The 24837-nt window shown below is 36.8% G+C and overlaps 1 protein-coding gene, 1 long non-coding RNA gene and 1 pseudogene across 4 annotated transcripts; 1 reads left to right on the top strand and 2 right to left on the bottom strand.

Annotated features, from left to right (window-relative positions):
• The window catches only part of LOC109827304, a 41454-nt pseudogene that overhangs the window by 11622 nt on the left and 4995 nt on the right, over nt 1-24837 (bottom strand).
• On the top strand, nt 17427-20319 carry LOC109827305 (protein FAR1-RELATED SEQUENCE 3-like). Of its 3 annotated transcripts, none has more exons than XR_002243396.1 (4): nt 17427-17543; nt 18064-18219; nt 19967-20073; nt 20159-20319. XR_002243396.1 is itself a non-coding variant. In XM_020394300.1 (4 exons), exons 2-4 carry the CDS (start codon nt 18072-18074, stop codon nt 20258-20260), a joined length of 357 nt encoding a protein of 118 aa, XP_020249889.1. In that variant the 5' UTR covers nt 17427-17602; nt 18064-18071; the 3' UTR covers nt 20261-20319. The 3 variants fall into 3 exon arrangements, 2 of the variants coding, with proteins under 2 accessions (XP_020249889.1, XP_020249888.1); XM_020394300.1 differs by having other exon boundaries at nt 17427-17602; XM_020394299.1 differs by lacking the exons at nt 17427-17543; nt 18064-18219 and having other exon boundaries at nt 19256-20073.
• On the bottom strand, nt 21778-22783 carry LOC109827306. Its single transcript, XR_002243397.1, has 2 exons — nt 22365-22783; nt 21778-22279 (listed from the first exon to the last, which is right to left on the bottom strand). It is a non-coding gene; the product is annotated as an uncharacterized LOC109827306 (long non-coding RNA).

Raw genomic sequence — 24837 nt, 5'->3', positions numbered from 1 at the left:
AATCAAATAGCATTAAACACGGTATACATAGATGAGGGGAAAATTTACAGAAACAATGTTAAATGAGATGGGTCTGCAGCAACGCGTCAAAAGTAAAAGAAATAGAAACAAAATAAGTTCATATCCAATTTTAAGGGTTTTTGTAGTATATATATATCAGAGATCATGGTGTTCGGATTCATGAACTAAAATGAACTATTTACTGCAAAATCAGAATGTTTTAAAACAGCTTATGCATTCACAACTACTACTCGTTATTTATGAAATAAAACACCGTAAAATCCATGATCCATGACCAATCTAAGAAACTGTGTTTCCTGGTTGCTGATATCAAATGTAATCTTGTTAAGCAAACTGTTTATATAATACAAAGTGAGTTAAACATCACAGTTTCAGGTCCTTTTATATATGTCCACAGTGGTCTCCAAAGCAGTATCAGTACATATTAAATTGCACCAGGTCATTAGCAAATAGCAATGCAAAGAAAAAGTTTAATTTACAGAAAACAATGAAATGAAAATACTATACAATTTCAAGGGGGGAAATCAGTCAAACTAGGTATGGATTTGAAACATACGAATTGATTAAGATGACACGGCATAAAATCAAAATTTCTGAATGACCTGATGGAAAAGCGTGCTAGTGTCTATATTCAAAAGGTAAAAGGAAGAGAAAAGCCGAATATAGCATAGTTCAAACTTTTAAAGGAACTATTATGAATTTCTTGTTAACTCATTAGATGCACCAACGTACCCATAATCCGATTGGTGAAAAATGTTGCTTCAGGTTAAAGTGTAATACTTATTTTTCTGGGAAGACATTACTTTATTAGGTTTAAAATGAACTCCCAAAATTTGTAGTCCAATATTGAGGGAGATATAATTGGATCTGCATCTTGAGCATAAAGAACATTTGTCTTTCAAAGGTAAACAAATCATGGGCTCATTACAAACCAACAAAGTATGACTACTTTGAGGAATTCCAAACTTATATTCTGATACAAGAGAAAGTTATAGGAATTCTAAACTGGATAGTGCACTAAGAAGAAATTTTGGAATTCTAAACCAGCGAAGTATTGTTTACCTTTGGAATATCCAGTAAATTTTCGGTGCACTAAGAACAATGAAAGTAAAACATAAGAGATAGAACACTGCATCACCTTCTCTGGCATGATTTCTTTGTTCAGATCTTTTGGAGCATATATAGCACTTGAACCAACTCGAGATGCTCCTATATCACCTATGCTTCCAATATGCTTCTGAAGCGCAGCTGCACCCATGACCCTAGCGACGATAATTAATAATGAATTATAATGAATCATATAACAAATCAGTGTGGTCCATAAGTATTGTCAGTTCAAAATATAGTTCATTGTCCAATGCACTCAATTTACAGAGTTTGCACTCTGAATTTTATAAATATAAACAAGATTTAGAGAAAAAATTGTACAAAATCAGGATGCAGCAATAGATTTGTTGTCTCTAAGTTAACAAAGAACCACAGATGTCAAAGATGATATCAATATTGCGATGGGATTTGCTGCTGACACTCTGGTGGCTGTTTCGTGATAATAAGCATCTTCTGTGCCTGAAAGGTCAACAAGCAATGTAGTGGTTTCGTCACAACCATTCAGAGTTCCCTCCCTTTTCTGAGTTTACTATATGCTTTCCAATACCTAAGTCAAGAAAAATTGATGAGCAATGGAAAATAATGGTGCACATTTGAAACCATTATCCGCTCACTGGAACTTTTTCCAAATATGAAATCAACTTATGGTTATAGTGATTTAGACCGGGGTAGTAGGCTATGATTTTCAAAAGGTTGCAAAGACTTACATGCGCAACATCATCAGTCTCTATAGTATATAATAAAGGGGACAACACCAGTCACTACATTTTCTATAGGTAGCTTAAATGAACCTACTACATATAATCGTAAGTAAATTCTCTATCACATACAAAGGGTCCGTTGTATAACTCAAAACTATATTAGTTATAAGAAAATTGACATATGTTATCAGTTCAAAGATGTCAAAAAATTACATATATGTACATTGTTGGTTCCACTTCCAGGCATAACCCAGAAGTATATTTGGCTCATGAATTGCCTTTGGTAATTGAATTGTACATTAACCTCATCATTCCAATTATCTCATCATATTAAATTATCTATTGTACAGCATGTATAGCGTAGCACAGTTAGTGTCTGGATCAAGTAGGTACTACAGACAATCAGAAGCTAAATCCACTGCTGACCCTTGTTAGCTAGACAATCCGCATATACTCTACACAAAATGGGTTAGCGTACAACAAAAAATCAGTACTTAGTTCTTTGTAACTGTTGTCATTCTCAGAGTCAGGGTACATAGTGTCCAGAATAATATTGATCTGGAATCAATTGAATTTATGAAATACGTCTCTAGGTGAACTACTTCTGACCTATATTTGAGTTTGGGCAGCATTCAATAAACCTCAATCTTCAGTTAAGTGGCAATCCTAGCATCTGATAACTAGTTACAACATCTAATAAAGTTTCTGTAATATATTGATAATTATACAGTGCAATGAACCATAAACCCAACAGATCATCTTGTATCTGTCATCTAAAGTAAACAAAATTCATCTAGTATGAAAATATCATCCGATATTAACAAGGGAGTAGGATTTTTATACATGCATGCTGATGCACGCTTGCACATTATCTTACAATTCACTCCTCTCATTTTTAAAGATCTGCATAAATATTAGTCCAAACCAACATTTAACCTATACTGGATAGTGCACTAAGAACAATAAAAAATGGTTGGTAGTTGCTGCAAAACGTAACCATTAATAAACTTACTCCATCTTTCTCCCATAAGAACAGAAATGTTTAGCCATGCATGCTATGGGTATAATGTGTGTTCATTGGGCTTTGCATCTATTATTCTCTCAAATTATAGGAATGTGGATTTGCATTGATACGTGAAATAGGAAAAGAAAAAAAGAGAACACAACAAATGTTCACCGAAATATTGAAATAGCTAGCGATGATCTAAAAGACGCTTCGCATTTGAGAAGACTAGAACTCTAGTCATATCTCCATGAAATAACAGCACAAATAATTTATAAAACATGTTTAGGTTGTGTTCAAGTTACTTTCATGGGATTCTGCCTATACATCCGCACGTCAGGCACGTCTGAACAACCTAGCATAATGCCAAGAAATTAGAATTGATAACATAAATTAATAAAATTGGACAAGAAGAGAACTTTCTACCACTAGGTAAGGGAAACACAACACTAGAAAGTATTTTAAAAGAAACACACCACATTAGGCCAACAACGATGGTAAACAAGATGGTTGAAAAGACTTCTTGCGCAAAGCGAGTTGATCTAGTTGATGCTCTGGGATCAACCTAATGAGCAAACCAAAGAATGAAGGATCCATATTTGACTGGAAATATTATTTTACTTGATTTCATTTTGCATATTGTAAATGAGTGAGGGGAACAGGTCGCATTAGTTGTGTTGAATTAATCACTAGACTTACCACAACTACATGTAACGGCTGCGTCTCAGATATTCCAGAATTTAAGGATGCCTCATCGCCATATCCAGATGCCCGCTGCTTCAATTCTTGCAGCTACTGACATGAAAATTGGTTTAGGACAAATTTAATAAAAACTACAAGAATAAGCAAGCAACTATGAGCTCTCATTACTAGAGAAAAATGCATACTGGTTACAGAAACCAAGCAACAGTTATGGGTCAAGGGGAACTGCAAAAAGTCAATAAACTATTTTATTAATCAAAATTAAATTGTAAAAAAATACTGATGCCACATGCTAGGGTCTTAAATAAGTGCATACACACACATGTATATACATGTATATGTATATGTATATACATATGTGTATGTGTATATATACATATGTGTATGTGTATATATACATATGTATGTGTGTGTGTATGGGAAATATGATTCTAGGAGCCACCTTATATTGAAACTAATGACGCATCTTCAAAATTAGATTATATGCAATCAATTTACTTGATCGACTCCGTTCATTTTGATCTATATGATTCGGATGACATATAAACCAAAAATTAGGCATATTGGGTTGTATTTACTAATGCATCAAGTGATAGTAAAATTAATGGTTTTATGACAACACAACCAAAGAGACAATGAAAAATATGTGTTAGCAATATTTAAACATCATGATTTTTATTTTGTAGATGTTTAAAGACATTTAGATCATGATGAATGAAACAAAACGTCCATTAAATAGCTCAATCCATACATTGAGAGGCGCATCCTTAGATTCAATCTAAGGTGGCTCTTTAGAATCATATTTCCTATACACACACACGTGTGTGTGTGTATATATATATATAGATGTATATAATATGCATGTGTATATAATATGTATATATAGATACACACACACATGCATATTTTATATATATACATATTATATACACATGCATATTATATATATATATATATATATATATATATATATATATATATATATATATATATATATATATATACACACACACACACACACACATACATTATATATACATGCTCGTATGTATGTATGTATGTATATTAAGAGTCTATTGGGTTTAGTCCCACATCTGTTAGGAACATAAACTGTGTCATCATTGTATTAATATAAATAGGCAGGGAGAGGCTACAAAGCAGAAATCTCCTTTTCTCTAATTCCTCTCTCTACAAGTTAACATGGTATCAGAGTCACGTTATTCTAAACCCTAACCCTAGCCTCCATTCAAAAAAAAAACTCGTCGCAGCCGCCCTCCTCCAGATCCCTAACCCTAACCAAATCCTTCCCTATCACAGCCGCCCTTCTCCAGACCACGCTGTGCCAATCACGATCAGATCCCGACGTCGCTCCGATCCCGACACCGCTCCCTTCGCTAGATCTCATCACGCCGCTCCCTCCTCCAGATCTCGTCGAGCAGCTCCCTCCTTCAAATCTTCGACGCTATCTGCAGACACCGCCCTCCTCCAGATCTCAACCTCCTCCAGATCCCGATGCCGCCAGATCTCGTCGAGACGACGTCATCTCCAGCTCCAGCTCTCGCCGACCTCCAGATCCTGACACTCCTCGAAACCGCCTCAACCAGATCCCGCCTCACTTGTTGTTTGTGTGTTGGCGATAGCTTGTTGGTTTCCTCGATATTCAGACATAGATCTGATATTGAGAAGAGTATATATCTGATATCTCACCTTGCTGAGATATATTACTTCTGTTCTTGTTTGTATCTCGAAACAGGAACATCGAGGTTTGACTTGAGTTTTGTGAAAACAAATCCAGGGCCCGCGACCACATCCCGCCTCACCTTGATAAGATCCCGCAGCCATCTCCTGTTCTGATTTGGAGAACTAGTCGGATCTAGATGTCCTCTTGATTTGTTGATTTGTGTATTTGTTTTTACATCTGTCTCAAGGAGAGTTTCTATTCTACTCGTCTGTTTCATAATGACCAGTTCGGATGAGAACAAGATTGCAGAACCACTGGCCCAAACGAAAGTTTCAGAGATTTTTGCTGGAAAAATTACAGATCGGAAGTTAGATGACAACAACTACCTGTAGTGGAAGCGAGTTGTTGAGATCTATGTGGCTAGTCGTGTCAAGACCAGTCATTTGTTGTCCGACCCTCCTATTCCACCGACAGATGCTTGGACATTAGCGGATAATGTTCTCCTTCACCAGATCCTTACTACTATGGAGCCAAAGGTACAGGACCTTGTTTTACATTGCACTACTGTCAAGAAATTATGGACCTTTTCTACAATCTCTATGACGGAAGCAGCAACATCACCCGAGCTTATGATGTGATTCAGGCGTTGTTCCGTAAGAAATAGGATGGTACATCCTTTGATAAATATTATGGAGAGTTCAACCGTCTCGCTGAGGAACTTCGACAGATTTTTCCAATCACTTCTGACATCCAACAAATGCAGAATCAGTGGAACCGTTTAATGATACTCACATATTTTGGCGGTCTCGATTCAGTTTATTCTTCGGCTAGGCCCCAGATTATGGGTAGTTCTGTTGTAAGCTCTCTTCCAAAAACCTATCATTTCCTTAAAAGTTCTGTTCCTGCATCACCTACAACTCCATTAGCCAACTCAGAACGATCAGCTCTAGCCACTCAGGGCTTATCTCCATCTAGCCGTGATGGACATTTTGTCGGTCGTGGTAGAGGTCGTGGGTATTCAGAGACCAGAGGTGGCCACGATAGTAACAGAGGTCACAGAGGCCGACGAGAAGGTTTTCTCCAAGGACATCCACCCGAGGATAATTCTATGACTTGTAATTACTCTCATCAGCCTGGTCACATCAAATACAACTGCCCAGAACTTGAGAAGAAAAAGGCAAAAAGTGGTGCTTATATGACATCTCAGACATCCCAGGACACATCTACTGAAACCGATCAGCAATCTAATGTCTTCAACGATGAGTAGCTTCAACGTCAATTTGAGCAGTTCCAGCTATTTCAGCAATACCAGAATTTACAGGAACAGTCTTCCTCTTTCTCAGCTACTCTTGCACGTGTAGGTATATCTTCTCTTACATCGTCTTCGTCTAAACTTTAGATTATAGATTCAGGAGCTACTGATCATATGACTGGAAACCGTAATATTTTATCATCTTTCTCTCTTGCTTCTAACTATGTCATTCTAGCCGATGGATCACGCACAGCGGTTAAGGGCATTGGCAAGGTCATTCCTACTTCTAAACTTCCTTTGTCATTTGTTTTTTATCTGCCTAGTTTTTCTTACAATCTTTTATCCGTTAGTCAAATTACGAAACTCTTAAACTGTACAGTGACATTCTTTCCTACTTATTGTTTATTTCAGGATCTTGTAACGAGGAAGACGATTGGCACAGGACGTGAGTGGAACGGTATGTATGAACTAGAGTTGGCTTCTGATCATGTGGCTTATACCAGTACTTTATCTGCACTTGATTATCACTGTCGGTTTAGTCATCCATCTCTACCTGTTCTTAAAATGATTATGCCCTCTTTAAGTAGTATTTCCACATTAGATTGTGAGTCATGTCAGTTTGAAGAACACCATCGTGTGTCGTTTCCTAATCGAGTCAATAACCGAGCTACTAAGCCATTTGATTTGGTTCATTCTGATATATGGGGTCCAATGTCCAATAAATTCGAAAATGGGATTTAAATATTTTGTTAGCTTTATGGATGATTTTTCACATGTTACATGGATTTATCTTTTGAAATCTCGATCTGAAGCTTTTTCTATTTTCAAAATATTTTACTCAGAAATCAAGACTCGGTTCAATACTCATATTAAAACCTTACCCTCCAATAACACACAAGAATATTTGGAAACCTCATTTGCCAATTTTCTTGCCCATCATGGTATTTTACATCAATCCTCTTGTGTTTACACTCCTCAACAAAATGGGGTGGCTGAACGCAGGCAACTTCTTGATATTGCTCGGTTCTTATTATTTCATCGACATGTTCCAAAAAGTTTTTGGAGGGAAGCTGTTTTAACTGCCTGCTATCTAATTAATCGAATGTCATCCTCTGTTTTACACAATAAGATTCCCTACGGTGTTTATATTCCACTTCTGACTTGTTCCCATTACCCCTAAAAAAATTTGGCTCACTATGCTTTGTTCATAACTAGTCCTACAAAAACTAAACTTGATCCTCGCTCTATCAAAGGCATTTTTCTTAGTTATTCTCGAACTCAAAAAGGTTATAAATGTTTCTGTCTCTCTCTCAATGGCTATCTCATCTCTGCCGATGTTGCCTTCTTTGAATGCCTACTTGGTCATTCTCCATCTCTCCCTTCGTCATCTATTGATGATTACGAGTACCTACTCCTACATGAACATGATACTTTCATACCTAATAGTACTATGCTGCTAATGACTGATACTGGTAAGAACCCACTGCGATTTCATGCACCATTACAGGTCTATACATGTCACACCACTCATGCCCCTGTGCTAACGCCAGCCTTGGAATCAAATCCTGTGCTTAGGCCTCTCGCTCCTCCTGATTCAGATATTGATCTCTCTATTGCTCTTCATAAGAGTAAACGATCTTGTACTGATCATCATGTCTCTAATTTTGTTTCTTTCTCTAATCTCTCTTCTTCTTTTCGATCTTTTATTTCATCTTTGGACTCATATTCGGTTCCTAAAAATGTGTCAGAAGTTATATATATTCCAGGTTGGATTCAAGAAATGCAAGAGGAAATGACTACCCTTACTGAAAATGAGACATGGGATTTAGTTCCTCTACCACCTGGCAAAACCACAGTTGGCTGCAAATGGGTGTATACTATTAAGCTCAATCCTGATGGGCCTCTCGTTAGATTAAAAGCTTGGTTGGTGGCAAAGGGTTTCTTCCAGGTTTATGGCTTGAACTATGTAGATATCTCCCGTTTTTTCATATCTTTGGCTGCAATCCATCACTGGCCTCTTCATCAGCTAGATATTAAACATGCTTTTCTTCATGGCATTTTAGAAGTCTATATGGAGCAACCACCAGATTTTGTTGCTCAGGGGGAGTCTACGAAAGTCTGCAGATTAAAAAATCATTATATGGTCTGAAGCAATCTCACTGTGCCTGATTCAATCGTTTGGTCTCCGCACTTCGAGAGTTTGGCCTCAATCGTGCAGAAAAAGATCATTCTGTCTTCTGGCAAATGCACAATGGAAAAAGGATATTACTAGTTGTGTATGTGGATGATATTGTGATCACAGGAGATGATGCACATGGTATTGATAGCCTGAAGAAATATCTACAGACGTACTTTCAAACTAAGGACCTTGGTTCTCTTAAGTACTTTCTAGGCATAGAAGTGGCCAGATTAAAGAAGAGTATTTTCTGTCACAAAGGAAATACACACTTGATATGCTATCAGAAGCTGGAATATTGGGATGTAAGAGTATTGACTCTCCAAAGGACGTGAACACAAAACTGCTACCAGATCAGGGGGTTCCTTAAGGATGTGGGAAGGTACAGGAGATTAGTTGGAAAATTAAACTATTTGACGGTAACCAGACCCGACATCATATTTGCTATCAGTATAGTAAACCAATTTCTATCAGCACCAAGAACTACTCACTTTGATGTCGTAATGTGGATTTTGAGATATTTAAATAAAGCTTCTGGAAGAGGACTTCTATACACAGACCAGAGACACACAATGGTGGCAGGCTTTTCTAATGCAGATTAGCCTGGGAGTCCTTCCGATAGAAGATCGACCATAGGTTATTGTGTTTTTCTTAGAGGAAATCTTATATCATGGAAAAGTAAGAAGCAGAGTATAGTGTCTCGTTCAAGTGCAGAGTCGAAGTATAGGACCATGGCAAATGTAACATTAGAGATGATATGGATCAGAGATTTACTGACAGAAATTTAACTCCCTCCTGAATGTCCTATGAGCTTATATGGAGACAATAAGGCGGCAATCCATATTGTTGAGAATCATGTATTTCATGAGAACCAAACATATTGAAGTTGATTGCCATATAATTCGTGAGAAACTCGTGGAGAAGATCATTGAAGCAAAACATGTATCAACGGGACACCAACTAGCTGATATTTTCACCAAACCACTAGGTAGAACACAAGTGGATTTTATTTGTGACAAAGTGGGCATGTATGATGTATACACTCCAGTTTGAAGGGGAGTGTTAAGAGTCTATTGGGTTTAGTCTCACATCTGTTAGGAACATAACTATGCCATCATTATATTAATATACATAGACAGGGAGAGGCTACAAAGCAGAAATCTCATTTTCTCTAATTACTCTCTGTACAAGTTAACACATACATACATAAATAAATGCATGCATGCACACACACACATATATGCTATTGATTTGAATATTATAGTTCGTTTCAACATGGAATCAGGATTGAAATCCAACAGTCTTCACATTTATGTGTCTCGTTTAACTCTTTGCATAAAGAAATGTATTGTCCTTTTGTCACATTTTCTTGCATTTCACCTGTTCGTATTGCACAGCCGTCAAATATAGCGAAACCAGCTCAGCAAGTTCAAGCGGTGAGCTTGCGTCCAAAAAACACACTGAAACAGCAACGGTAAAATTGTGCAAAGCGGTCAAAAACCACAACTCAAAACAGCAAGTATTTGCCAACGGCAAACAAATTCTACCCACCCCCACTTATATAGTTGGATCAACTTCATCCTCCTCACATATTCTCTCATAAAATTGCAAGAAAGCTGGCAAAAATACTGAGCATAGAGGCAATTAAAAGCTTGCGACATGGAAACAAGCCAAGACTCTCATGAATGCTGCAAGGTAACTTGTATTGTACATACCGACACCACTAAAGCTTTTGCAAGATCAGGAGTAAACAAGGGCAAAATACTTTTGGGGCTGCGCCAACTATCCAAATAGCAATGCCAGTATTCGTGATTGGAACAGAGCATCGTCATTAACACCAGCGTAGGCTAAATTTACAATTGAATTGTCCCTTCTCCTCAATGCAGTTTCCTAAGTTAAAATGTGGAAACAAGCACTTGCCGAAGAGATTAAAAGCTTGCAAACCACAAGTTGTTACTTGAAAGAATGTAGTGTTGTTTTAGGAATATTTAGTATTTCCTTGTGTCATAAACATTGTAATCTGCTGTTGAAATGTAATGCAAAAGTTTGACGAAGAATGCAGGCTCATTGTGTAAAGTCTGAGTTCCAAATACAAATCTAACAGATTGCAGATGGAAAATGAGTAGCAAATTCCCCATGGCTATAGTAACAAAAACTTCTGTTATTAAACCAGCAACACAAAACTGCACGTATGCATATGCCAGCACTCCCACAGTGAGAACAGAGGGAAATCACAAGCAATAGGTATCTCGGAAATCAAACATGATAGCAATGAAACATGACAAGCAAAGATATATATTTCAAATGTTAATAATCCATCAACAGCTTTATATTAAAGCTTAGAGTATTATATTCCAAATGGTGAGAATGATAAATAAGTTTGACAAATCGAGTTAGTTCTAGTTGTCTACGTTAGTTCTGAGAACATATCGAGTTAGTTCGTACTTCAAGTTAGGCTTACTTTCTAGCAAAGTGTTTGTTCTGTGAACCATGTTAAATAGTATTGACCAATAGGTTAGAACTAAAAGATAGTTTGTTTGGACCTAACAAATTTTGACCTCGCATAGAGCGTAACTAATCACAACGGTTAGAACTGACATGAAATCGATTAGAGGACTAATGCGATCTCGTGTTTGCTTCTGGTGGCGCAATGTTATCCCTACCCAGAGTAAGTGTTCAGTTCTAGCTGTCCACCTGTTGGGTTCTATCCCTTCGAGTTAGTTCTAGTTGTCCTACTGTTAGTTCTAGAACATCTCAGTATAGTTCTATTCTTGTTTGTCCACCTTTAGTTCTACCCTATTCGAGTTAGTTTCTAGTTGGTCCTAACTTAGTTCTGGGAACATCTCGAGTTGTCTACTTCAAGTTGGCGTATTTCTAGCACAAGTGTTTGTTCTTGTGGCCCATGTAGCGCTATCTCATTCATTGTTAGGTTTCTATAATGTTTCTGTTAGTTCAAGCACATCTCGTAGTTATCTACTTCGTACCACGTTATTTTTAGCACAAGTGTTTGTACTCGAGATGGCCATGTTATCCCTAGCTCACTCCTAGTTATTCTAGATGCCCCTCCTGTAGTTCAAGGCCCATCTCCTGTTAGTTCTACTTCGCTGCGGCGTTATTTCTAGCCCAAGTGTTTGTTCTGTTATGTCTGATATCCCTAGCTCACTCCTTGTTAGTTCTAGCTGTCCTTTGTTAGTTCTAGAACATACAGAGTTAGTTCTATTACGTTGCTTTAAATATTGTACCCACTTAATCAAACCTTGTACCTACTTGTAAAAACTTTTATACCCACTTAATCAAGTTTGGTACCCACTTAATCAAGTTTGTACCCATTATATCAAGTTTTGTACCCACTTAACCACGTTTTGTACCTCATTATACTGGAATCAAATTTTGTACACACTTTTTCAAGTTTTGTACCCATTATACACGTTTTGTACCCAATTAATCAAGCATCGTACCTACTTGTAAAAACTTATTGTACACACTTAATCAAGTTTTGTACCCACTTATCAAGTTGGTACCCATTTATTCAAGTTTGTACCCACTTAACCATGTTTGTACCTCATTATTCTGGAACAAAATTTTGTACACACTTATTCAATTTTTGTACCCATTATACACGTTCTAGTTGTCCTAGTAGTTCGGGAACATCTCGAGTTAGTTCTACTTCAAGTTGGCTGTATTTCTAGCACAAGTGTTTGTTCTGTGGCCCTGTTAGGCCTATCTCAGTCATTGGTTAGTTCTATATGTCTTCCTGTTAGTTCAAGCACATCTCGAGTTAGTTCTACTTCGTGCCCACGTTATTTTTAGCACAAGTGTTTGTACTCGAGATGGCCATTTATCCCTAGCTTCACTCCTAGTTTAGTTCTAGATGCCCTCCTGTTAGTTCAAGCCATCTCCTGTTAGTTCTACTTCGTTGCTGGGTTATTTCTAGCCCAAGGTGTTTGTTCTATTATTCTGATATCTCTAGCTCACTCCTTGTTATATCTAGCTGTCCTCTTGTTAGTTCTATCACATATAGAGTTAGTATATATTACGTTGTTAATATTGTACCCACTTAATCAAGCCTTGTACCTACTTGTAAAAACTTTTATACCCACTTAATCAAGTTTGGTACCCACTTAATCAAGTTTGGTACCAATTTATTCAAGTTTTGTACTCACTTAACCATGTTTTGTACCTTAATATACTTGAATCAAAATTTTGTACACACTTATTCAAGTTTGTTACCCATTTTTACACGTTGTACCTATTAGGCACCGTTTTGTACCCATTTATACACGTTTTACACCAATTAATCAAGCCTTGACCTACTTGTAAAAACTTTTGTACACACTTAATCATGTTGTTACCCACTTAATCAAGTTGTACCCATTATTCAAGTTGTACCCACTTAACCATGTTTTGTACCTCATTATTCTGCTGCAAATTTTGTACACACTTATTCAAGTTTTTGTACCATTTATACACGTTTTGTACCTACTTAGGCACCCTTTGTACCTCTTTGCTCTGGATTCAAATATTATACCCACTTAATCAAGCTTTGTACCCACTTAAGAAAGTTTTGTACCCACTTAATCAAGCTTTGTACCCACTTAAGAAAGTTTAGTACCAACTTATGTTTTTGTACCACTTATTCAAGTTTTAGTACCCACTAATTGCTCGTTTCTGTACCACTTAATACTGTTTTGTTCCTCATTGTTCTGGGGGAAAAAATTAATTCAAATTATCATCCATTAATTCCATACAACCACATTTATCATCCATACATACATAAATCTTAAGGGAAAAGTGAATAAATCAAATTGTGAACATTCAACCGAAACACATGCTGTTTGGCCCTCCGTAAACTTTGTTTTGGCGATTGCCGTTAACTTCTCGACCTCCACGTAAGCAACTTTTTGTTCTACAAAAAAATTGCAACTTTATCATGACAAATGCAAAGACATTGAAAAATATTAATCAAGATTAAGTATAATACCTTAGCTAAAGGAGAATCGTACTATAATGTCCTTTTTCCTTACAAAACCCACAAAATCTTTGTTTTTTTATACTCTTTCTTGTGCTATCTCCACTCCCGACTTATTCTAGTAGCATGTGCTGGTCGTCCTTCGTGGCAACAGGCTTATCTGGATCACGAATAGTGATTTGAGTTGCTTCCTCTATAGAGATGGGTATGGATGAAGTAGGCATCTTATTGCTGCATTGCCTCTCTTCCATTGTCGTTATGTTCCTTCTCAATCTTGGAATCTTAACTTCTCAAAAAATGAGTCTAAAAAACACTAAACTTATCATGAAGTGTACTTGAAGTCATGTATCTTCTAGTGCCTTGTTACATCTACTCCTAAGGGCCCAATGTTTAATGATAGATAGTTGGTCTTCACTATTTGTAATGCAATTTCTAACAACTCCGCAACCAACATGTCTTGCTTTAATTGTCCATCGTGCAATGATAATCTTGATGGAATTTCTAATACTGCTTCTTTACTAAAATGTTGCAAGCTATGTTTGCATAATATACCTTCCATCTCAAATCTCGCACAAGAGCAATTAATTCTTTTTCTTTGGATGTAATCGAAACAAACATGATGCTTTACTATATTCTTGCTTTCAGCCTCGCATCATATTCCAAACGGCATAAAGTAGCACTTGCGCCGTCCTTCGACAACTTTTCATGAAGTATGGAGTAAACTATCCTTGAGTTCTTTCTGAAAAGATAGTAAACAGATTTTTCGTATATTCTCCCGAGCTTGTTTTTCAATGGATGTTCAATTATCAATGTAGGAACTGAGTTTGTGGACTTAAAATCTTGCTCAAGTTCAGGCGGCTCGGCGCGAGCTCTGACAGCATTATCATACTGCTTAACAAAATCATGTAACTCAGTATTTACATTCACAAAATGATCAAAAAAAGCTTAATTTCCTCACTCCGCTGAGTAGATGTCATTCCTGCAGTAAAAGTGTCTTTAAGATACACTGGAGCCCAATGATCTCGATGATTGTATAAATTTACTAACCAACTCCTTTTATCTGCACCATATTTGTCCTCATTTCTTCCAACGCTTTTCAAATTTTCTTCCGATTTACTCCAATACCATTTGTTATACTTTACAACCAACATCCTCACCATAATCATTATGCATTGATTGAAGATTTTGTAAGGCATTCCTACGAATGTGCCAAGAACAAAAGCGATGGCGAGTTTTAGGAAAAACTTTGTGAATAGCACACACACATAGCTTTATCTTGATCAGTGATGATTGTTACTGGTGCTATACGACTCATTATTATTTATAACCATATAAATCGTCTCCTCCGTTTCATCGGACAGTAACGCACACCCAAATAGAGTAGACTGTCGATGATGGTTAACGCCGCGTAAATGGTGCAAACGGCAATTTAAATTGTCGTTCTATATGTAACATCAAAGCAAACAACATCTCCAAATTGCAAGTAAGAAGTCCTCGACCTACCATCCATCCAAAAAACACTTCTCAATCGTCCCATCATTTTCTAAATCAAGTGCGAAGTAAAATTGAGGATCAGATACCTTTTTTCTCTTGAAATTGACGAAATATGTTCACGCACTCATGGCGACGTGTTTTCTTCGTTTAAAGTCTAAGTTGTGCTTGGCATTCTTGTTGAGTGAGAGAGCCTTGTCATTGCCATGACAACGTCTACAACTTAACAAATGGCAGAAGGCGTAAACCTTGATTGTCAAGAGTATCTATCAACCTTTTTGTCGATGAGCTCGATGAAGTGTCATGTGAGTAGTGCTTCTTTACCCGAGTTGGCGGTGGTTAATGGATAACATTATGCTTACTGTTTAACTTCGGACCACCTATTTTTCAGTGCTTCTATTCAATATAACCATCCTTGCGTTGCATGCCACATCTTTGTATCGAACTTTCGAATTACATTTCCGACCATCTTCTCTTTTATCTTTTTAAGATTTAAGCCTCTTCGTCACATACAAATATTCTAGATAGGATTGCATATTTCTTTCTCGACCAAGCTGTGTGACCCTTGCGAACACTAAATCCCTTAAGTCTGGCGTATGCTATTAGAAATATAAGCTTCCTCATGAAGTAGAGAACTCCATTCGATATATGGATCAACGCTGTTTAAATTATATTCACCATTTTCAACGCCATAAGCCTCATCACCATTCTCCTCATGCTCGGATGCCTATAAAAATAGAGAAACCAAATCTATGCTATAAAAAACTATTTTGTATAGTCATTAGTTAGTATTACACTATAAACAATAAGATATTATCACTGAGGGGGAACCATGTTGTAGATAGTAGATCATGGTCCTGGCTTTTATCTTCTTCCATTGTTGCCTCACGTGAGAGAATTGGTGAGAGGTCTATACAAGCTATCAAATTATCACATATAAGAAGTTCAAAATCGCTCAAAAAACATTCATCAAGTTGATCTTTCAATTTCACTAAACAATATTCTAAACGATAGTTTAACCAAATTTAAAGTTTATATCCAATTTAACAATACATGCAAAAATAGCTCTAAATTATCCGGCTCGTAGCCATAGAGTGAGTGCTGCGAACCAAGTAATGTATGAGCTGAAATTAAAAGGAAGAGATAGATCCAAGATCCAAGGAATATGCATGAGGAAGATAGAACCGTCATGAAATCCACTAGATCTAACAGGAACGCCAACTAGAACTAAACATGCCTCGTAATAGAACTAACATCATCTCCATTAGAGCTCAACATGCATCCCGGTAGCATTAACATGCATTTCAGTTAAAACTAACACGTTAATTAGAGCTAGCTAACATGCATATTCAGTTAGAACTAACACGTTAATTTAGACCTGATGCCTTACCTCGGGGAGCGAGCTCGACAGCGGCGAAGTGCGATGAGCCGCGCAACACTGAGCGGGGACGGCAAGCAGGCGCGGGCATTTCGTGAGTGGAGAGAGGGGGGAGGTGATGGCGAGGATGACGTCGAGGGCTTGATCGATCTCCGGAGGCGGCGATGAACCTGAGGGCTGAGCTCGAATGCCGTCGAGGCGTGGTGGATGACGAGGGCTTGTGAGCTGATGGCAGGACGAGTAGACGGCGATGACCGGCGCGACGCTCAGTGCGGTGATCTCGGGCGCTGGAGAGGAGGAGGGAGGTGATGGCTAGGGCAAGGGACGGTGGCGACGCTGATCGGGGACGTCGAGACACAGGCGAGCTTGCGCCGGTGTCTTCGGGCGTGGTGAGGGGAGGAGGTGGTGATGGCGACCGAATGCGCGATCTTGAGCGATGGCGACGCTGATCGGGGCGGCGAAACATCCGGCGGCGATTTCGGGCGCTGGAGAGGAGGAGGCGGGAGGTGGATGGCGCGATGCTGAGCGGAGAGATGAGAGAGGGTAGGATTTTGGGGGGATGGGATTTTCAACGAAGGGCTCAATCTCTCTGAGGGGTTGAATAAACGGCCCAGATCGCGCATCCTCAGATGACAGCCTACGGAGTCACCGCAGATTCACGGACCCTATATACTATACTATATATATATATATATATATATATATATATATATATATATATATAGAAAAACTCTTGTCAACTTAAGTGGACAAGAGGTGTTGTCCACCAACGTTTTTAACCATTGGATTAGATTTTAATATCAGGATTTTGATTAGATGATGTGGCACGAATTAATTGCTAAGAGGGGGTATTTTCATCTAAAAAATTAGGAAATCTCTCTTATAATTGGAAATCAGCACCGTCCCCCTTAATTGATTTTGCAGCCTAAAAAAAAAGGAAATCATCACCGCCTCTGCTTCAGACCTCCTCCCGCCCAGGCTACGAAATCATCACTGCGCTCTTTCAATATCCCCCAACAATCCCTCTCGCCGTCCACGCGCTTCAGACCTCCGCCCGCCCAGGTTAGGAAATTAGCCCTTCGCCCGTCCACGCGCTTCAATAACCTTGACGAAGCTGACTGGTGATGATTTAAGTTGCCAGCTCTTAATTTTGGTGTTTAATATTATATAAGATTTGCGTCAATCAAAGCTTGAGCATGCTGGCAGCTTCACTCATGGCGGAAAAAAACTTAAGCTGACTGGTGATGATTGAGATGTTATTTTTCAATGATTTCCGACGGCCAACTAAGAAGACTTGTCAGATTATTTTAGGACTTACACTATTTATTTAGCCTCATTAGCATTATTTTTGTAATGAACAGTTACCAGTTTCTATTTTAATTTCGCTAGGCTCTTGGATCTTTTTGATTTATTCATAAATATATCTTATTAACCAGTCTTCTTAGTTTGTTAGTAAATATGAAATATAGATTTCCCCTTCCACTTGTTATTTTTATTTTATCATCTGTGAGCTCAATTTACCCTATATTAAATTTTTCTCCATCTATGAAGCAATCTAATAATCTTTCTATTATGGTTACAGGTTGTCTCATGGCAAGATTAGGGGAATATGTAGACAGAGATCTTTTTTGTGCAAATGAAGAAATAGAAAAGACGACGCAACATAGTCAGCCACATGAAGATGAACTTTTAGAAGACAACTTGAGTCACATACCATGTATTGATGAACCGAAGATAGGTATGATGTTCAAAAGTTTGGAGGAAGCAATGAAATATTATAGTGCTTATGCATTATTCATTGGGTTTGGGATTAGAAAAGGATCTAATTATTTGTCTAAGAGAAAAAATGTCATCACAATGCAAGTATTTACTTGCTCTCATGAGGGTTTTTCTAAAAGCAAAAGGAATGAGCCATTACTTAGGGATAACACGTTCGAGAAAAGTCATTCGAAGGAGATATCTAGCATTCGAACTGGTTGCAAAGCAAGTATGCGTGTGAAATTAGATGATGAAGAAAATTGGATCATATCATCCTTTGAGAAGAAGCACAACCATGAATTAGTACCGAGCCCCTCAAAATCTCGTTTATCCTTTGAGAAGAAGCACAACCATGAATTAGTACCGAGCCCCTCAAAATCTCGTTTCTATCGGTGTCGGCGAAAGATTGGAGATGAAGAAGTCGACCTTATACAAACCATGCGTGAGCAAAATATTTCAACAAAGCATATTAGGGACTTTATTGCATTTCAACGTGGAGGGGTTCGTAATTTATCATTCACAAGGAGGGACCTAAGCAACTTTGCAACACGCCAAAGAATGTCTCTTTTTGATAGTGATATCTCAATGACTCTAAGTCACTTTCAACAACTACAAGCTGAGAATCCCATGTTCTTTTATGCAATCCAGATTGATAGTAATAATTGTGCAAAAAATATGTTTTGGGTTGACGGGAGATCAAGGATGGCCTACCAGCATTTTGGAGATGTGGTCACTTTTGATACCACATATTGCACAAACAAGTACAGTATGCCATTTGCACCATTCATCGGGGTAAACCACCATTCTCAAACTATATTATTTGGTTGTGCTTTGATTAGAGACGAGACCGCGGAATCCTTCATGTGGGTCTTTCGAACATGGCTTAATGCAATGTTTGGTAAGCATCCTACTTGTATTCTGACAGATCAAGATCCTTCAATGAGGAAAGCAATAAGTGAGGTCCTTCCTAATACGGCTCATCGGCTTTGTAAGTGGCTTAGAAGATCGATATGACGTAGAAGAGGAAGAGGATTTTCGCTCTCTGCAATACAAGCCAAGTTCATGGTCTCCAAGCCCAATAGAGAGGCATGCACAAAAAATTTATACTAGAGCAATGTTTAGGGTATTCAAGGATCAACTAAAAGAGATATTTTCATATTCTCTGAATGAAATGGAGCCTAAAGCATTATACAAACTAGTGCAAGTCCCAAACTCAGACAAACCAATTGCTAGAAGAAGAACTTATATTGTTACCTTCCAAGCCCCTACGACAGTATCTTGCAATTGTAAAATGTTCGAATTTAGTGGAATGGTGTGCTCGCATGTGCTTAAGGTCCTTTTGCATCTTGATATCTTGGAAATACCCTCTGAATATATTTTAAAGAGATGGACAAAGTCAGCTAAGGAAGAAAGTTTTGATACGCACACATGTCTTAGCACTGAATTGTCAAATTCCTCCTCAAAGACTCTAATGTTTAATAGTTTGTCTCGAAAAATAATGAAATTGGTCGTAGAAGGTTCCACATCTATTGAGTTGTATAATTTGGCAAATAAAAAAATAGATCAAGTTATGGGAGAATTAGTAGCGACAAAAAAGCACTTATTAGAGAATAAATCGGGGCATGACGACATGACACAAATCCAAGGTTCTGCATGTTCTCAAACACAAGAAAATATTATTGATAATAATTGTATCGTGAGAGCTCCTCCTATTTCAAATTGCAAAGGAAAAAGAAAGATGCAACGTTTCAAGCCTCCTTCAGAGTTGAAAGCTAAGAAGCAAAGGACTTGTGGGAAATGTCAGGGGAAAGGCCACAATAGTCGAACTTGCACGGTAAAATTACTTTTTTTATTATCAAATGTAAAACAATGTTCCTATGCAAAGTACGATTTTTCTAATTTTTTTGAGATTTGTGCAGGCCCAAACAACAAGTCATGTAGGAAGCATCAATGAGGAAGAAGAGGAAGATCCGGAAGACCAAGAAGAAGAGGATGAAGATGTTGAAGAATATTACTACTAATAACCTATTCTAATCTTTTTTTTTTTTTTGTTAATGTTCTTTCGAAGCTCTCTAGATATGTGAAGTTATTTTATGGCCTTAAAAGATTTTTATGTTTGTATTTTATTTTCATAGCATTTATGTGGAAGACACTTGTTTTAATATGATTAATATCATTGTCGAGGGTTATGATTTTAGTATTGCTTCATTTCTCTCCATTTTCCAAATTCTTAGTGTGTATTAGTTGATATTATGTCCATCGCAATACTCTCCATATGATGTACTTGTCCGCAACTCTTTTATGGAAAAATTGCCTAAGGAAATCTGCCCCCCCCCCTCCGCCACCACCCCCGCCCACCGGATTTTTGAATACAGAGACAATAATGCATGGACGGCTTCAATTTGCACTGTCTTTGTAATGAGGTGGATCAGTGAACTCTTGCTTGCTGTTTGTTTTTGCCTGTAGCCTGGACTATTATTGTCTTCAAGTTTCATCAAATTTTGGAACCATGCAGTGAACAGTGAAATTGCTTTTCCTACTAGTGCCATATTTTTTTTTTATAATGCAACTATGTTTACGTTGAAGTAAGCAGAGAAGAATTGATCATACATATACAACAGGTGAAGCCTTTAGTAATATCTCAGTTTGAAACTAGTTTCTCCCTGATAACTGTCCTATGTGAGCTACAGTTGCCGTCATATAACAAAATTCAGCTTCATTGTCCAGTAACGCTCGCGATTGGGATGCGTGCATTTCAAATTCTTAGTTGTGTATTAGTTGATACTATGTCCATCTGCATATACTCTCCATATGATGTACTTGTCCCAAATTCTTAGTTGTGTATTAGTTGATACTATGTCCATCTGCATATACTCTCCATATGATGTACTTGTCCCAAACTTTTTATGGAAAAATTGCCTAGAAATCTGTGTACTTGTCCCAAACTTTTTATGGAAAAATTGCCTAGAAATCTGCATCTCCTTTATGTTTATTCTGATTAAGTCATTTTCTTCTATCTTACTTCTGTTCATACTTCAGAGCACTTGTTAAATAATATTGCGAGCCTTGATATAATTTCTCTTGATGTTTAGCAATGCATCCATATTCTCTTATTATATTACACAATGTACAATATGTGCTTGCTGACTGTAGATGAGGACTATGTATTTATTCGCTTTGTGAAAATCAAAGTTGAAATGCGTTTACACGTGTTCTCAAAATCAATGCTTTGATTGCAGGTCGAAGTCCATCCTTATATCATCAGGTGCCCTTCTACAAACTCTGTGTCTGAAGTAGTTCCTGGAGGGAGCACTGATACTGTGATACAAGTGCTCCCTAACTAAAAATCAACAAAATAGTTAATCTGTCCAATAAATGCGAAGAATGTCTGCATTTTTTTAATTAAAAATTGCGATTGTTTCTTTCACACCAGATAACCCAAATCTGCGAAGAATGTCTGCATTTTTTTAATTAAAAATTGCGATTGTTTCTTTCACACCAGATAACCCAAATCAAAGCACTACTATACATGTCCCACTTCTACCATCAAACATGAGGCACACAAAATAATCTCCATGAAGATCATAACTCATGTACTCTCATAAAATCATCAGTTACATCAAATTTATGTTTAATGGATCCCCTTAAAGAAGCCACATAAGGCCATTGTAAAAAAACAAAAATAAATAAATAAAAGATAATGAGTCTCAACCTCGACACCACACAATACACATATATTCTCAATCACAATCCCTTTTCTAATCAGTATGTCCTTTGTATTCAATTTGTCCCTAATAGACAACCATAACAAGATTTTAATCTTCAAAGGAACAGCGGATCTCTGGCCAGCGACGGTGTTCTGAAGCGAGTGGACGGATGGCGGAGTTCTGAGCGCGAGCAGGAATCGGATGTTTGGCCCGCGTGCGGGAATCGGATGTTTGGCCAGTGGGCGGTGGATCTCTGGCCAGCGGCGGCGCTCTGAAGCGAGTAGACGGGCTTAAGTTTTTTTCCGCTTAAGTTTTTTTCCGCCATGAGTGAAGCTGCCAACATGCTCAAGCTTTGATTGACGCAAATCTTATATAATATTAAACACCAAAATTAAGAGCTGACAACTTAAATCATCACCAGTCAGCTTCGTCAAGGTTATTGAAGCGCGTGGACGGGCGAAGGGCTGATTTCCTAACCTGGGCGGGCGGAGGTCTGAAGCGCGTGGACGGCGAGAGGGATTGTTGGGGGATATTGAAAGAGCGCAGTGATGATTTCGTAGCCTGGGCGGGCGGAGGTCTGAAGCAGAGGCGGTGATGATTTCCTTTTTTTTAGGCTGCAAAATCAATTAAGGGGGCGGTGCTGATTTCCAATTATAAGAGAGATTTCCTAATTTTTTTAGACGAAAATACCCCTCTTAGCAATTAATTCGTGCCACGTCATTTAATCAAAATTCTGATATTAAAATCTAATCCAACGGTTAAAAACATTGGTGGACAACACCTCTTGTCCACTTAAGTTGACGAGTTTTTCTCTCTCTCTCTCTCTCTCTCACTATATATATATATATATATATATATATATATTTTGCTTATATGTGTGTATATATGTACATAATATTATATACGTACCATATGTATATATATATCATACATATGTATATATATAAATATGTATAACATAATATGTACTATTATATATACATACATATTGTATATATATATATATATATACATATTTATATTATATATATATATATATATCACTAACGTACGTACATACATACATACATATATGTACACATGTAACGTATATCGTGTGTGGATACACACACACACACATGATACATATCATATATTATTATGTATATCATGTTATATATATTATATAAGTGTTATACTATATATATATATATATATATATAGTACTAATATATATATATTAATATGAGCAAAACTCTGTCAACTTAACGTGGATGTCCAACTGAGTTTCTCTATCCATTGATGATACTTGATTGAGCTACATTGTGGATGATCCGCTCCGTTAAACTTGATCTACATATCTAAAACCCAACACACCAAATTTGGTGTGAACTCGTTGGGTTTGACCCTTCATCGCACTCGTATCAATTTTAAGCGGTTTCGATGAATAGAATTTTTACATGACTCGACGGAGGGTCAAACCCACAACGAGTTCACACCAAAATTTGGTGTGTTGGGGTTTTAGAATATGTAGATCAAGTTTAACGGAGCGGATCATCCACAATGTACTCAATCAAAGTAATCATCAATGGATAAGAAACTCAGTGGACGTCCACTTAAGTTGACAGAAGTTTGCTCATATAGAAGATCTAATTATATTATGCATAACATCATACACTAATTTTAAATCGAAACATGTTAAAAGTCGATAAAACGGAAGTAGTCAAAATGATGTCATTAAATATCCAATAGTAGAGGATTAGCACACTAGTGAATGATGAATTAGCAACAGATTTTTCGCAACGTTCGAGGTAGACGGCCTAATATTAAAAACGCAAAAATGTACACAATAGTTGGTGGAGCGACACCACATATTAGAGATAATTTACAAATTTACGCAACTCACATGTCAATCAAAAATTCTTTTTATAATGATGGTATTTTATTGATAATAGTATGGATATATGACATATGATAGTTAATTGCGAAAAGAAAGAATATTGCCATTACCATTGCTATTCTCAAATGAAGATTGATTATTGTATGATTAGTGGAATCAAAATACACTTATCATTTATATTCATCCGATAAAAATACAGATAACCATTATAGAATATAGACAAATAATGAACTAATATAAAATAGAAAATAGACCGTCTTTTAAATGGGTTCTTATAAAAAAAATCAAAACAGAATACAATATAAAAAAAAATCTAACCGTAGTTTCTATACAATTAAGAAACAAATTAATTTTGACATGATTGAATTTTATTCAAGAGGTGAATAACTACTCATGAGAATTGAAACATTGATTGATGACTATTTTGCATTAAGTTATGTATGCTAGGTTCTGTGTGTAGTATGTAGTATTTATACACAATCCTTACTTACAACGACACATATAATGCACGCGCGACACACAAACACACCACATACTCACATCATATATAATATATTATATATAATACATAATAATACATCATACATATGTACATATGATACTATGTGTATATGTATAGTTATATATATCATATGATGTTGTACGTATAACATATACCTGTAACGTATTAACTACATGTATAGTATATACATACATGATTATACATACTACTAATACATATACATATAATACATGTACTAATTATATTACTGTATTATATACATATATATATTTAGTATACTATAATACAATATATAATATATACATAATTATTGTATATTAATACCCATAGTAGTATATTATTACTTAATATATACATTAATACTATATATATCTGAGTACATATGTATATGTATATATTAAATAACTGTGTATTATAACATATGTGTGTATATAGTATATCTATAAATTATAATACCATATTGTATTTAAATATGTGTGTGTGTGTATACATAATATATAATATAAACTA

The sequence above is a fragment of the Asparagus officinalis genome, unplaced genomic scaffold (genome assembly GCF_001876935.1).
Source record: "Asparagus officinalis unplaced genomic scaffold, Aspof.V1 AsparagusV1_Un117, whole genome shotgun sequence".
NCBI classification, from domain to species: Eukaryota; Viridiplantae; Streptophyta; class Magnoliopsida; order Asparagales; family Asparagaceae; genus Asparagus; species Asparagus officinalis.
This window is presented reverse-complemented; position numbering and strand designations above follow the sequence as displayed.

Bases quoted from the DNA above. Each gene is read 5' to 3' on its own strand.
- LOC109827305 (XM_020394299.1), top strand. From the start codon at position 19,354: ATGTTTAGGGTATTCAAGGATCAACTAAAAGAGATATTTTCATATTCT. The intron at 20,074-20,158 runs GTAAAATTACTT...AGATTTGTGCAG, and splicing joins ACAATAGTCGAACTTGCACG to GCCCAAACAACAAGTCATGT.